The sequence below is a fragment of the Lissotriton helveticus genome, chromosome 2_1 (genome assembly GCF_964261635.1).
Source record: "Lissotriton helveticus chromosome 2_1, aLisHel1.1, whole genome shotgun sequence".
Classification (NCBI taxonomy): Eukaryota; Metazoa; Chordata; class Amphibia; order Caudata; family Salamandridae; genus Lissotriton; species Lissotriton helveticus.
Genome location: NC_136059.1, coordinates 1,065,528,632 through 1,065,542,852, shown reverse-complemented (window position 1 = coordinate 1,065,542,852; position 14,221 = coordinate 1,065,528,632). Strand labels below are relative to the sequence as shown.

At 42.9% G+C, this 14,221-nt stretch overlaps 1 protein-coding gene across 1 annotated transcript in view; it reads left to right on the top strand.

Annotated features, from left to right (window-relative positions):
- UHRF2 (ubiquitin like with PHD and ring finger domains 2) overlaps window positions 1-14,221 on the top strand; it is a 600,873-nt gene that overhangs the window by 484,788 nt on the left and 101,864 nt on the right. Inside the window, exon 13 of the mRNA XM_078675867.1 lies at window positions 5,725-5,971. Within this exon, the coding sequence (XP_078531993.1) occupies window positions 5,725-5,971 (247 nt within the window). The remainder of the gene's footprint in view (window positions 1-5,724; window positions 5,972-14,221) is intronic.

The window sequence follows — 14,221 nt, the reverse complement described above, 5'->3', positions numbered from 1 at the left end:
AAACAAGCTTCCGGGGACCGGTTTCTGGCATTACAGCCGTCTTCGGCCCGGCTTGCTTGAATCCTGATGGTGCAGTGAGCAAGGGACTCATGTCTGAGCATACCCTTCCACACTTGTGGTGGCCAAAATAATTTCAAAAAGGGGGTGGTGATGGTCAGAGTATCTGAGTTAATCAGAACACTCCTACCCAGTCAACAGATCAGGGCTTGATCCATCACCGATTGGGTAGGAGTGTTCTGCTTAATTCAGATACTCTGTCCATCACCACCCCCTTTTTGAATCTCTTCAAATGAGGCATAGAAATTGTCCCTAAACTGCAAAGTAACCAAGGATTTTATTCCAGGTTCTTCCTAATCGAAAAGAAGACAGGTCAATGGAGACCAATGCTGGATCTGAGATAGCTGAGCAAGTTTCGAAAGAAACAGTCATTTTGTATGAATATTTTACTAGATGTTCTCCTGATGGGATTGTATGACCTCCCTGGACCTTTGAGATGCACACTTCCGCATACCCATTCATCGAGAACACAGAAAGTACCTTCGATTCTCAGTAGTATAGCAGCACTACCAGTTTGAGGTGTTTCCTTTTGGGCCCCAATCAGCTCCTCGAATAGTCATCAAATGTCTCGCCCCTGTTGCTAATTTTCTCAGGTGAGAAGGCCACCAGGTGTTCCCGTACCTGGATGACTGGCTAGTCAAAGTACCATCCATGGAAGGAGCAAAAGCTTCTTCGAAAGCCTATATCAGTCTCTTCTGGAGATTGGGTCTCACTTTGAGCAGAGAAAAATCATCGGTGAAACCCCAGAAAAATGTCCAATTTGTGGGAGCGATATGCGACACACAGTTGGGAAAAGGGGGAGAAAAATGCAGACAATTGCTGGAAAACTATCAATCACATTGAGACAATATACAATTCCTTGTTAGGCCTGATGGCATCATTTATAGGCCTCATTCGATTTTGCAGGCTGCGTATGAGACCTGCCCAGCAAGAACAGGATTTGCTATGGAAACAGATCGAAGGTTCATAGGAAGATACGATCCATGTTACAAGCCTCCTGTAGCAAGCTTTAATGTGGTGGAGCAACCCAGCAAACCTAAATGCTGATTTTTCTTTTCGGCAGGTAAAATATATTGTAGCTAATTTTAGTTGCATGATAGAACCGACCTGATTTTACCTACATGCAACTTCAGCTAATCGGGCTGTACGATATACACCCTACTTTACCAGTTTCTAGCCCATCTTGACCGTAGTGCACAATTAACTCTGCTTATATTTAAATTTGTATGTGAAGGCATATCAGGTAATGTTAAACCCATTTAATAGCGCACAACTACTATTTGGTATGACCTCGTAGTGCTGAAGAGACACTTGCATGACCATGTAAGAGCATGGAACATGATGCTACTTTTAATCTGCAAGGTAAAGAATGTGGCATGTATGCAAGAAGGCTGGCATCAAAGGAAGCAGCTGCTGCCGAGTGTGTATTTTATTTCTTAAACAGGTCACAGTTACAAATAAAAGATGCACACTTTTTACACAATTCAAAGCAGTTTGTTTCAGAATAAACATCGATTTGGATATAAAATGAAAAGGCGGTTCCAGTGTGTCACCCCAGACATTTATTTCTTGGTTGTAATGCTGCTTCATACACATAATAAAACATTTAATATTGACACAATGAAAAGCGCCCTCATACAAAATTACACTTGAAAGGGGCTGTCATCCAGTCCTCTTTAACCATTGGTAAGTTGTCATTCACTTTTTCTTCTACCTAGTCCTGCATACAAAATGGGGTAATAAGTCTTCCCACTTCACCAATTGGCTAACTTCACTGTCAATGACGGAATTCTACCCTTTCATAAGGAGCACATCCAAATACATTCAGTGCCAGGGACCTACTATAGCAATGTGTGCCGTTTGAAACCGAAAAAAATAATTTAGCTTTTTTCTAATGTTTGTCCTAATTTTTGCGAGGGCTTGGCAGCTCCACCAACTATGTTTTGTAGCAATCATGGCTAAACAAAACAAGCTTTGTCAAAGCCAGAAGGTTGACAAGTGATTGGCTTTGCCAGTGGTTGTTCTTGAAATCGTTTTTTTTTTTAGACTCCGCAATTACAATTTGCTTGCAGGTCAGTCCTTTGGTTTTAATGCGTTTCTGATGTTTTTTCCCATTTACTGCTTCAAACTTGACATCTGTCATCTTGGAACTTCAAATTAAAAGTTAAATGGCTGTTGCGTCTTAACAGATGCATGCGTGGTGATGCACAAAAGTGTTTATATTATACTTCTGCACCTATACTTCCACCCCCTCCCCCAATACTGATCCACCACAGCAAATATGTATTTTTAGGTCTCGGCCTGGCGAAAGCAGCGCATGTGCTACTCTGCGATGCAGAGGCTTTTTGGAATCGATAGGATTCCAAAGCGTGCACGCTGGGAGACAAAAGAGATGCACGCTGGGATTGGATACTTTTCTGGTGGCGTGATACACTGGGGACTTTTTTCTCGCCGCCAGTAAAGGCAGTCCCCGCGTGCACATCTTTCGTCCGTCCCATGACGGCCCACACTTGTTTTGCATTGTTCCTGCTGTCCCCGCGACAGAAACTTGCTAATCTATGCTGACCCTGCCACCCCTTCTGCCCTGAACCTAGGGCATTTACTAAGAGATGGCAGAAAGGTGATCATGGGAAGGGAGAGTGGAGTCACAGCAGGTTTTCAAGGGGCATCTGAATTCCATTAACTGCCCCTCCGTCTCTGTGCTGCACTAACTGCCTCTGGTGCTCTCCGCTGCATAAACTGCCCCCACTGCTGTGAGCTCCATTAACCACACCGGGGGCTCTGCGCTCCATTAGTGGCCTGGTTTAAAAAATGTGGCACAAGATGTCTTTAATTAACAGTTCATAAATCAATCGTTTAAGTGGATTGCAGCTGGCTTTGTTTTGTATTGATTTCCAAACTGTAAAGAACGTTTAGGGGTAATAGGACGTCCAAACGTCCAACAGAATGCAGTGCTTTACTGAAAATAGGCGATTAAGGGGAATTTTCTGAAAATGAATTGTGAGGGAAACTAAGATGAATGGAAAACCCCACAAATCAGCTTGAGTGCGATGTCAATGTTCCATCTGACGTCACTGCGTTTCACCTGATATCACAACATTCCATCTGACCTCACAGTGAGACTGGTCACCCGGACTCCCTTTGACCTTATCGTGACCTCATAGCCCTCCATGCTAGGTTGCCCTGGCAACGGCCTCAACCGTGTTGGGAGCAAGCGCTGGCCTGGAGGTTGTCTGAACTGTGAGCACTCTCCCACCACAGACTGGGGTCGCACAAAAATGGGCTTTCGACCTGGAGCTTCTCTCTTCTTCTATCTAAGCCCTGGATCAAACCGAATGGATGAGGATGGCCCATGGTCCACTAAGAAAGAGAAGGTAACATCCCCCAAGCCCCTATCAACATTTTCCGTGCCAGGGCGTGCCACTGGTTGTCTTACATCCTGTTGGGAGCATAAAGCGTGGGGTAACGCAGCGAGAGGTGCAGGGCGCGAAGTGCCGCGAGCTTCCCAGACTAGCTCTGCCAATACTTCTTAATCCCAACCAGCAACCCTCGCCCCTCTCCGCTGGGTGCTTCAAGTATGTGAAAAGTGGAGGGATCTATAAATGGATTAAGGAGTGGGTGTAGCCTAGGGAGGCCTTCTTGTGAAGTTGAGGTCCCGGCTTAGTACTGAGGGCTAGCTAGTCTCCTGTGCTTCATAAGTACGTCAACTAAATCATTCTGAATACAGAATTTATTTTTTATTTTTCCCACTGCTCGAGAAGCTAATAGCGGTTGCCCCACAATTAAGAGGTCTTTTCATGGAATGGTTAAATAAAGAGAAGAAGTACTATTACCAGCCGGTAAGGTTAACGGTAACTTTCTAAATTGGGCGACAAACGGTAGTAGTAAACACATTTCTTGAATCAAAATCAATCCTTTTTTTCTCTCTCAAACGCTCACCTCCTCTCAATTGTCCGACCAGTCTAGACGTAATTGACCTCTGGCACCTTAGCCTGCCCCAATCTCATTCCTCACGCTTCTGCCTGAGCTCATCTCATCCCCAGAGGGGTAGGAGGATTCTCCCAGATCAGAACTTGAATGTCAGGTTATAAAATAACTAGTCCTCATTATCTTCATAGTCCTGCCTCCTATCTCAAGGTGATTCTCTTAAATCCTTTCTTTTCTTCTATACTTTTAACAACTCCCTCCCCACACCACTCTTACTCGTGCTTTCTCTACTGCATGTATGTCTGTGTAGTAGTGGTTTATGTTTGCCTGCTTTTAAAACCCAATAAGAGACCACGCACACATGTTCATGAAAAGTTAGAGAAATGAAGGAACCAAGTGTTGAGATGTTATGTCGATTCGATGACCTGTTGGTCATCTTCTAGCCCCTTCTCTCTTTTTTGGTATTTAATTGAGGATGTCATGGAGATGCAATAACTTTTCATGCATGGATTTGGTTACCATTTTAAACTCCCTTCTCGTTATTTTTGTCAAACTACCAAGGCCTTACCTTACGTTGCACAGGTTTTAGCTCCCACTCTTCGACCCACTGCAAATGACATATGTCCCTGTGTAGTGCACACAAATTAAAGTGAATCAAAAGAGCCGATTTTGGTGGAACAAGGGCCGTCACAATTGAGGCAAGACCAGGGCACGAGTTGTGGGTAAACGCAGGTACACGGCGTCCACCCACTTTTTTCACAGGGTGGATGCCATCCCCCCTACCAAGAAGTTTGGCCCCACTAAAAAACAAACATTGAAAATCCAATAGCTCTCGCCTTTGATTAAGGTAAAGCTATTTGCTTTGCTAATGGTATTGTATAGCAACTTAATAAAAGGCAAGATCTATTGCATTTTCATTGCTTGTTTCTTTTTGCTTTCATCAGCAAAAAAAGCATTGGCAATGCTAAAAGACACAGTAAAACCATTGAAAAGCGAGACCTATTGACTTTGATAATACTTATTAACAGGTGTCGTCAGTATCTGAGCATGGAGTGTGATTAATGTTACAGAGATGCTTAGCAACGATGCACACTTATCTGAATGTATATTCTTTCCTGTCCCATGTGAACTTTTTATCTTCTCTATTTACATTGTGATTTGTATTTTGTTGTCGATCAATTCTCTCCCTCACCGTATTTGCTTCAACTGCCAAAATCATGTTTGGGTTTTCAGTTTCTGATTGATCAAATAGATCTTTTTAATTTATTTTATCTGCTTTTCCTCATTTGAGCACAATGTTCAACTTGGGTTTGAACGTTATGCTGTGCAACCTCCCCCTTCATGTCTCATTTTAGAATACGGATTATTGTGTGACGGTATTGCAGTGCTGCATATACAAGCGAGGGAGAACCATGTTCCCTCATTGATCTTGGTTACTTGTAGTGCAGTTACTGCAAAAACATTATTGGCTTTAAAATATCTTATTGTATTTCTTTGCTAACTTCGCCCATAGCTGACAGTTATCAAAACATACAAGTGAACCATTTTTCAAAGGTCCCGAAAAAAATTACATTCTCACACAAGATTGTATACCTTCAAATCACACACTTCTGTTGTAGCAATGTTATCTATCTTTGCATTATTTTGTATGTGAAATAACATTTTCTATCCTGCTTATTTTACTTTTCTGGAAAAATTATTGTATAACCAGTTTGTTTTGCTTCATGTCCACTGGCTTAGTTTCCAGCAGGCTATTTAGAAGCCATGGCTAGGAAGGAGAAGAAAGACAAGGTTAAAAAGCAAACCGCAAAGCCAGAACCTGGGGACCGAGACTCTGGGAGCAATCAGGATAATGAGAGCTGTCCTACAAGCCCCGTTGAATCTGTTGTAGAAAGTCCAATGATCGAGGCTCCAAAGAGCAGCCCTGAAGTCATCACCAGCCTGGCCGTTCACAGCAATGGAAACCAGAAACGGCCTGTAGAAGAGGGTATGTTATCTTGGAATTGATTGGTTGTAGAGGTCATTTGATGCACAAGAGTGTGTGTGTTATTTTATTATTGCATGATTCTGAAAAATAGGAACAGGATTCAAAATCATTTTGAATCTGTTTTTTTGTACTTTTGGCAATGGCTGTGAAAAGTACATTGAAGATCAACATAACCTAGCAAAGTGATCACTTGGGGACTACAATATTGGAGCAAGGGATCTTGAGTCATGTGTTTATTTTGCTGTCTAGGGCAATGAATATCTGTCCAACTGAGCCTATATTATCTTCAGTGTCCTGGTGAGAGAGGCTTGCATGTGTGTTTGTGTAACAGAAATTGCTAGTGTCCATCAAAAATAAAATAGATTTCCAGCAGATACTTCTATAAATAGCATATTTTGAATTCTCCCTGGCACCAGACTAGATCTGGGACTTTATCAGCAATTGCTCCAGTATGTCGCCAGGTGTTTCCAATGGACTACACAGTGGCACTGCCTTCAGAAGTGACAGCACGTAGCGTATATAGGTGCCACCCATGCGTGCTGATATCCGTTCCTTTTTTTTCTTCACCCTTCAGTGTGGTTCTGGAGATCTGGTCCCAAATGTGCAATTACCTCCATCCATTAGGTGCTGTACTTTGTTTATTACAGTTACGCTGTCCCTTTTATATCCACTCCCCCTCCTGTTCCACCTTTTTATTTTCAGACTTTGGCAGATAATGCCTCCATCCTTGCCCAGGAAGGTCAGTCACTGGTGGTCAAAGGGGCCATAGAGAGAGTTTTGGGCCCAAAAATGACAGAGAACTCAGGCCTAAATTAAACCTTTGGTAACTGAGCACTTTTCTTCGGAAAGACAAGTTCAAGATGCAGACTTTAGCCCAGATCCTCTTCCCTCTCGATCCACTGGACTGGATGGTGATTTTGGACTTGCAGGGCACATATTTACATGTGCCCGTCTTGCAGTCCCACAGAGGCTTCCTTCAGTTTGTGGTGGAGTCAGACAACTTTTAGGTTATTGTCCTGCTCTTCAGCCTCAACTCAGCTCACCCGTGTGTTTACAAAGGTTATGGCAATGGCTTCCGCCCTAATCTCCTGAATTTATTTTTTGCCCTCTATTAAAGGTTATTTGATGGTCCTTTCAACCTTTGTATATTTGCCTTCGCTATTCAAATAACCTATTGTGATGCATTTTTTTTAAATGGGTGCACATATATGTTCTGTCCTCTGCCTATAATTGTGCCCTCCGTATACCACATTCTTCCCTGAAAAATGGGTGCTACGGACTTGTGCTTCCTTTCTGCCGGAACTTGTGTCACCCTTCCACAGTGGAACAGTCCATCATGCTCTCTGCGTTTTTCTCACATCCAAATTCCGCTGAGAAGGCTAAGAGGTTTCACCTGTTGTACCGGAGAATAGTCCTTAGTCTTTACATCACGTGCATTAAGGACCACTGTTTGAATTACTAACTTTTTATTAATTTAAGAAAGGGCAGTTCTGAAGAAAACCTTGTCTAGATGGGTCATCTTGTGCATAAAAGTGTTGTGCTATGGCCACAAAGGAGCTTCCTAAGGGTCTTTGTGCTTGTTCCACCAGAGTCAAGTAAGCTACTGCAGCGTAGGCCAGGATTGCTCTATTGTTGGGCATCTGCCAGTCTGGTACTTTGGTGGTTCCAGCCATTACTGTCTCGATTCTCAAATGCGCGGAGAAGGCCATTTTGCCCATTCAGTTCTGCAGAACTTCCAGGTTTAAAGTCTGCTTCTCAGAATTTCTACCTTGTAGGAGCTACTTCTTTGGGATCTACCAAAGGTTGAGTAATCTACAAGTAGTATCCATCAGAAGATCAAGCTACTTACCTTAGGTAACCCTGTTTCTGGTGGATACTCAATCTAACTGTAGAATTCTAATTGCCTTCCCTCTTTGCCATCTGCTGGAGTGGCCAGCACTGACTTTTTGCAAAGACCACTCAGAGAAGATAGGATTGTTTCGGTTATGTACTGTTAAAAGCTTACAAAGGATTATTAATGAGACCTTGCATGCATAAGTGGAATTTCTTATGGAACACTTTTAAGAAAAGAATGCTGAAACAGAATTCTTCCCAATCTGGGGGTGCGGAATAAGTTGCTCTTGTTGCAGCTATCCAAAGTTCCAGTCATTGTCTTGGAGAAGGCCAGAGAGAAATAGAGAAGACCACTTCAGAGAGCCCTCTGCATAGTCATAAATGTGGGAACAGGTTTGGAAACTAGGACTTCCGTGATTAGGAGAAGTGTGTTTGCCACTGGGAACATCAGAAACACTAACACATTCACACATTTTGGGGTATTCACAAGCATTCAAATATTGCACTCTACATCGTTGAATATAACTACCTCAAAAGGTTTTCATTAAGTGTGCACTTAGACGCAGTCACCCAGAAGGGTATCCTTGTGTTAGAGGATTCTAAGACTAGGGTGCAAAGACTCTAATGTGGGAATCGAAGAGCCACGATTTAAAGGTTTTTTGTGAATCAAAATGATTCTCAATCAGACAAACCTAGGTGGGTAAAGTTGAAAAGTTTGGCAGCAGATTTGAGAAGGCCCAACCACCTTACCAACTGAGGAGAAGAGGAGAGATTGTAAAAACCGAGAAGCTGAGACCCCAATAATGTGGACAGGACAATGAGAATTTTTCTCGAGGATAAATAGGGGTCTTTTTTTTTGGTAGACCCAATTGGTCTAGGCACAGATATAAAAACAATCCCTTTGGGAGCAGAAAGCCAGTGCTGCAATGCCAGAAATGTAACCCCAAAATGATTCTCACTGCCGCATTTTGTACTGTTTGGAGAAGGCCAAGAGGAAATGGAGAAACCCAGGCTACAGACAAATGAAGTTGTTGAGGCAAACTAAAATATTTTCCTGGACCACCGAAACCAATTTTGCGCAACAGCTGGAGATGCAAACAGCAGTTCACTGACGTCTATGACCCACTCCAATGTATATGCCGGCTGGGCATGGATACGTACTCTTATGACATACAGAGGTATTTGATATTTGAATAGTCCCTTGCAAAGGAGGTCAGTGGGACATGCAGAGTGTAGGTGCTGCTTGGTGTGAGGCTTCACTGCTGCAAAGCTTGCACTACATGACATTCGCTAGTGGATTTAAGACAGTATGCATGTCCGAGAAAGCCATGGGACTTTAAATAAACTTGCAATGGTGATAAGCATCTTAGATCCATAGAGTGTAAGTTTGTCTTGTTTCACAGTGTTCATTGCTGGGTAATTGAAGATAGTTAGGCCCAGATTTTCTAGGATTTGATGCAGCGCAAAGCAGCAAGCCTACTTGCTGCGCTTCATCAAATGTAGAGGACAAGAATGTGCCATATTTACTAATATAGTGAATTGAATTTAATTGAATTGAAATGAAACAGTATTTCCAAAGAGCCTGGTTACCCAAAGGCATCCCCGCGCTAATAACAGCTCAATTACACACTCCGAACAGTATTAAGGAAAGAGTAAAGTTTTAATTTGTTTCCGAAAAATCAAATAGTTAGGTTGAGCGTGGATCAGTAGAGGCAGAAGATTCCAAAGTTTGACAGTATTATGGGAGAAGAGTCCACCGCCACTTCGTCCTCTTCTAATTTTCGGTACTACCACCAAATGCTTATTCTCCGACCTCAAAGTCCCATTAGGCCGGTATGGCTGAATAAGGGAATAAATAACAGGCGATCCCTTGCCTGAAAGAGCATTATGTGCCATGCATAGCGCTTTAAACTGGATCCTCTCCTGAATAAGTAGCCAATGCAGTGTCGACAAAGCAGACTTAGCCGAAAGGCGTTTTGGAATGTTCAGGAGCATGAACGCCTCGCAATTTTGCACAATTTGTAGTTTCCTTATTGAAGAGCAAGGTGCTCCCCGATAAAGGGCGTTTGCATAATCAAGCTGGGAAAGGATGAGTGCTTGAACCATCTGTCTTCTGGCAAGAAATGGTAGCAGAGGGAGGACTTTGCGTAACATCCTTAGTATTCCATAACAACTGCCTGCCACTTTATTCCCTTGCTCGTTAAAATCAAGATTACGATCAAGCTAGACACTTAGGCTCTTGATTTGATTTTTAGAGGGGGGCGGACTGGACCAAGACAGCTGGGCCAGCAAAGTCCTAAATTTAGAGTCTCGTGGTTACCTAGGAGCATTAACTCGGTTTTTGAGCCATTGAGTTTCAAATATGAGTCTTCCATCCACCTTGAGACTTCTTCCAGGCAGCGGGCAAGGTCTGGCCCAGTATGCTCCTGCTTGTTAAGGGAGATAACCAACTGGGTATTGTCAGCATAGGTGACGATCTGGACTCCAAAAGGTAAAACTACATCTGCCAAAGAACTTAGATAAACATTGAAAAGAGTGGGGCTCAGGGAGGACCCCTATGGGACCCCATATTTAAGAGGCGTCTGTTATGAAGTAATTCCATCTCCAAAGACTTCAAAGAATCGATCCTCCAGGAAGGAGTGAAGCCATTTAAGCATTTTCTCGGACACTCCCACCTCACCTAGCCTCGGGATCAGCAGTGGTTAACCGTGTCGAAGGCTGCACTAAGATCTAAAAGAATAATAGCAGCGCAGCCTTTGGCAGCTAAAAAATTTCTGACTCCTCTACCACTGCCACCAGTGCAGTTTCCGTGCCCTGTTGCGGTCTAAAACCCATCTGAGAGGGGTGGAGACAATTGTTATTTTCTAGGAAAGCGGAGAGTACAAAGTTCACATGTTTCTCTGCAATCTTGGGACGATAATTACTGCACACTTCCGGGTCCAAATTCGTTTTTGTTAGGAGTGCTTTAAACTCTGCCCGTTTCCGTAAAGGGGGACAAGTCAAGATGTAAATGAAGCATTGATCAGATCCAGAATGATTGGACACAACATCTCTGAAACTACATTTAAAATGCTGGAGGGGCCGGGTCTATAGGAGAGCCCGATTTTAATTTACTGAGAATACCTTGCAGAGTAGTCTGATCAAGAGGGGGATTTCTTTAATTAAACCATCTCTGTCTTGGGACCTATTATCCCGCAATACTGCATTTTGTTGGGCTACCACCTGTGGAAAGGCGTTATATATGACTTGTATTTTATTGGAAAAGAACTCTGCCATATATGGCACATTCCTGATCTCCCTCTGCACTGGCACACTTGTGGCTGCCAAGTGCCAATACAGGCACCCTGGTACCCTGGTGCAAGGGTGCCTGTGTTACAGCCAGGATTGTTTTTGTATGGGAAGGGGCATTTTCCTGCACCAAGACAATCTCCAGAGGCAGTTTCCTCTTTCTATGTGTGCAGTAGAATACAGGACACGTAGACAGAGAAAATAACAAGAAGAAATCTCTTGGTTATGCCCCACCTGGGAAAGCGTAGCATTTTGACACAGGATTACTAGTGTTAGTAAATCTGGGAATGTGCCAAAAACCATGGGTGGATGCTTGAGAACACCCACGCTCCACCCATGGAACGCCTTTTCTACGCAGAGTAATGCAAGGCAGCAACTTACACTGCCTTGTGTTACTCCAGATTTACTATGCCACCGAGAGCCATCCAAGGTGGCTCTGCGTAGCATTATAAATCTAACTTAAGGGCTTGCATTGCCTTGCATGACACACGGGCAACGCATGACACATGCCCTTGATAAACCTGGGCTTTGTTACTGAAGTTGGAACCTTGTTGCCAGGACATTGAAACTTGTCACACTATCATCTGGAGTTGTAAAAAACGTACTGTTGACAGAGAGTTACTCTGTATACCACCAGAGATCAAGGATTTCGACTTTGATTGCAAATTATTACTGCAGTTCTCTTTCCAAGGATGACAAATTCTATTGCACTTGTTATTTTGCAAGAGGAGATGAAGGAATCTTAATATGTAAATGCTTTGTTGATATTGCTGTGAGACTTGCATGGCATTTAGCTCATGAACCTGTTAAATTGAGAATTATTTAGATCACAGACTTGATTTACAGTTCTCTGAAGCTGTAGGAAGGCAAAGCGCCAACCAAGGAGAGTCAGTTATACAGAGATTGTCACAAGATATCAACACTTCTGTAGTGCAGGTTTGAGCTCGGCAATAAGAACTGGTAGAGTAAAGGTTTCCAGTGGCTGTTTCTCTCCACAGTTGCCCCATTCATCGTTACACGGGTCTACTCCAGACCAACTTAAATATCTGTTGCATGGTCATCAGTGGATTCTGGGAAATTTGTATATTAGCATTCATTCTGTTTCATCAGGATTGCACAACTCTGACAGCTGAAAACGTACTCCTTTACCTAACTAAAAATAGATTGTAATCAAAGTAAAGACCCAAACTTTTGACGTCAAGTTACCGGGTTCGGCTAAGTCCAGGGCAATGAGCCACCATTCTGTTTTCCACTTGGGCAATTGCTTGCCAAAACAAAAATCCTCTGTTTTTTTAGCATTGAGTTTAAGAGAATTCACAATCATCCAGTAGGCAACTGCTAGGATGTTGTTCTAGAAATTTGAATGAGCGATGAAAAGTAATCCTTAAGCTGGATGATCAGCTTCATGACATCAGCGTAGGTCATGAAAATGTGCTCGAAAGACCGGTTGAGCTCAGCTATGGACTTAACATAGAAATGAAAAAGTGTGGGCTGAGAGAGGAGCTCTGAGGCATCCACAACCCAGATGTTTATATTCACTTGGTAAAGAGGAAGATGGATGGCTTGAGAACTATCTTTCAGAGATCAGGTCAGCCAAGGGATTGCCTTCAGCCAGACGCTAACCTGGTGTAAACAAGGCAGCTGAGAGCTCAAGCAGGATTGGGACCGCCAAACTTACTTTATCTGCCTAAAGTCATCTAAGATGGAGACAGTTTCAGTGCTAGTAGAGGGTGAAAGCCTGATGGCTCTAAACTGAGGATAAGATTAGTGTAAAAGATTGTGGAGACTTGACTTAATTTCCTTTTTGAATATCTTAATAGGCAGAGAAAGGAGAAAGACTGGCCTAAAGATGGTCGTGATCGACAAATCCCAGGAAGGTTTCTTAAGCAATAGTGTAGCTGCTCTTGTTTAACACCAGAAGGAACCTCACCTAGTGACAGTAATCAATTACAAAGGTCATTGAGTATCAGGTTTATAGAGTGCAAGCTAATTTTCAGATAAAAGTTGGGCAGGAATCCCAAGGAAAGCCTGAGTGAAGAAACACATCAAATTGGGCATGCCTGCCAGTGAAAGGGGAGAATTAAAGAAGACAAACATTAGAGAGTGGGCAAAGGTGTTGGAGCAGGATTCCTCCTTTAGTGTCAGTACAGTTGCAGAGGGAAAGAGTTGTGGATTTTCACAATGTTATCTTGTAATGAATCTAGAGAGATTGGCAAACCTTTTGTGATGAGGAAATGTGCAGCCTACAGAAGGAAGGCAATGATGTCAGAGAGTTAATAATCTTGAAAAGTTCTTTAGTAGAGCTAGCTGTCTCATTTCACCTTGTTGTATAATAGGAGATGCAAGTCAAGTGCACTAGAGATGTTTAAGAGCATAAGTCTTTCTGATAGGAAGAGTTATTCTCAGAACTACAATCCATGTGCCATGCCTGCTAATCTTTTTATTTTGTTTCAAATCAGTTTTAATTTTCAAAATAAGGACAAAACACCGGGCCAGGTATACACAGAATCATGCTCACAACCCTATTCAGGGCCGGCTGTGTAAGATAGAGTGAAAAAGAGAAAGCAGTATGGTATTTTAAACACAGCATGTCGCCTACAACCCGTGTTGGGCCGCCGGCGTGGCATATCATAGAAGGCAATACTAGTTTGTTGTGGTGTTTCACAGGGCCCTCTAAAAAACGTCAGTACTAAAACATGGGCAAGAGGCCCAGAGGAGAAGGAATCGAGAAGAACAGAAGGAAGGAAAACAGATAAAGAGTGAATGGCAGCATTTAGATATTAGTGGAGGAAAAGGTTGTGTGGGCTGGCGGGGGGAGGGGAAAGGACAGGGTGAAGATGGGGCCGATGTTCAAATTTTTTTTTTTAACTAAAGAGCTTGTACATTTGTAAGCTCTTGTTTATGCAGGGGTCCATTGGGGTTAATTTGATTACCCAAAAAAGTTTCAGAGGAGCCCCTGTTGAGAACAAGGGCAATTAATCTGTTCAAATCCAAAAAGCAGAAGCTTTACCTGGAGCAATCTGGAGTTTATCTGCAGGAATGTAATGCAAGGGGCATTTAAGAACCACAGTGACACACCCTAGTGAAGGGAGATGTAAAGGCAGAAGCAAGTGATATTTCCAAATTAGG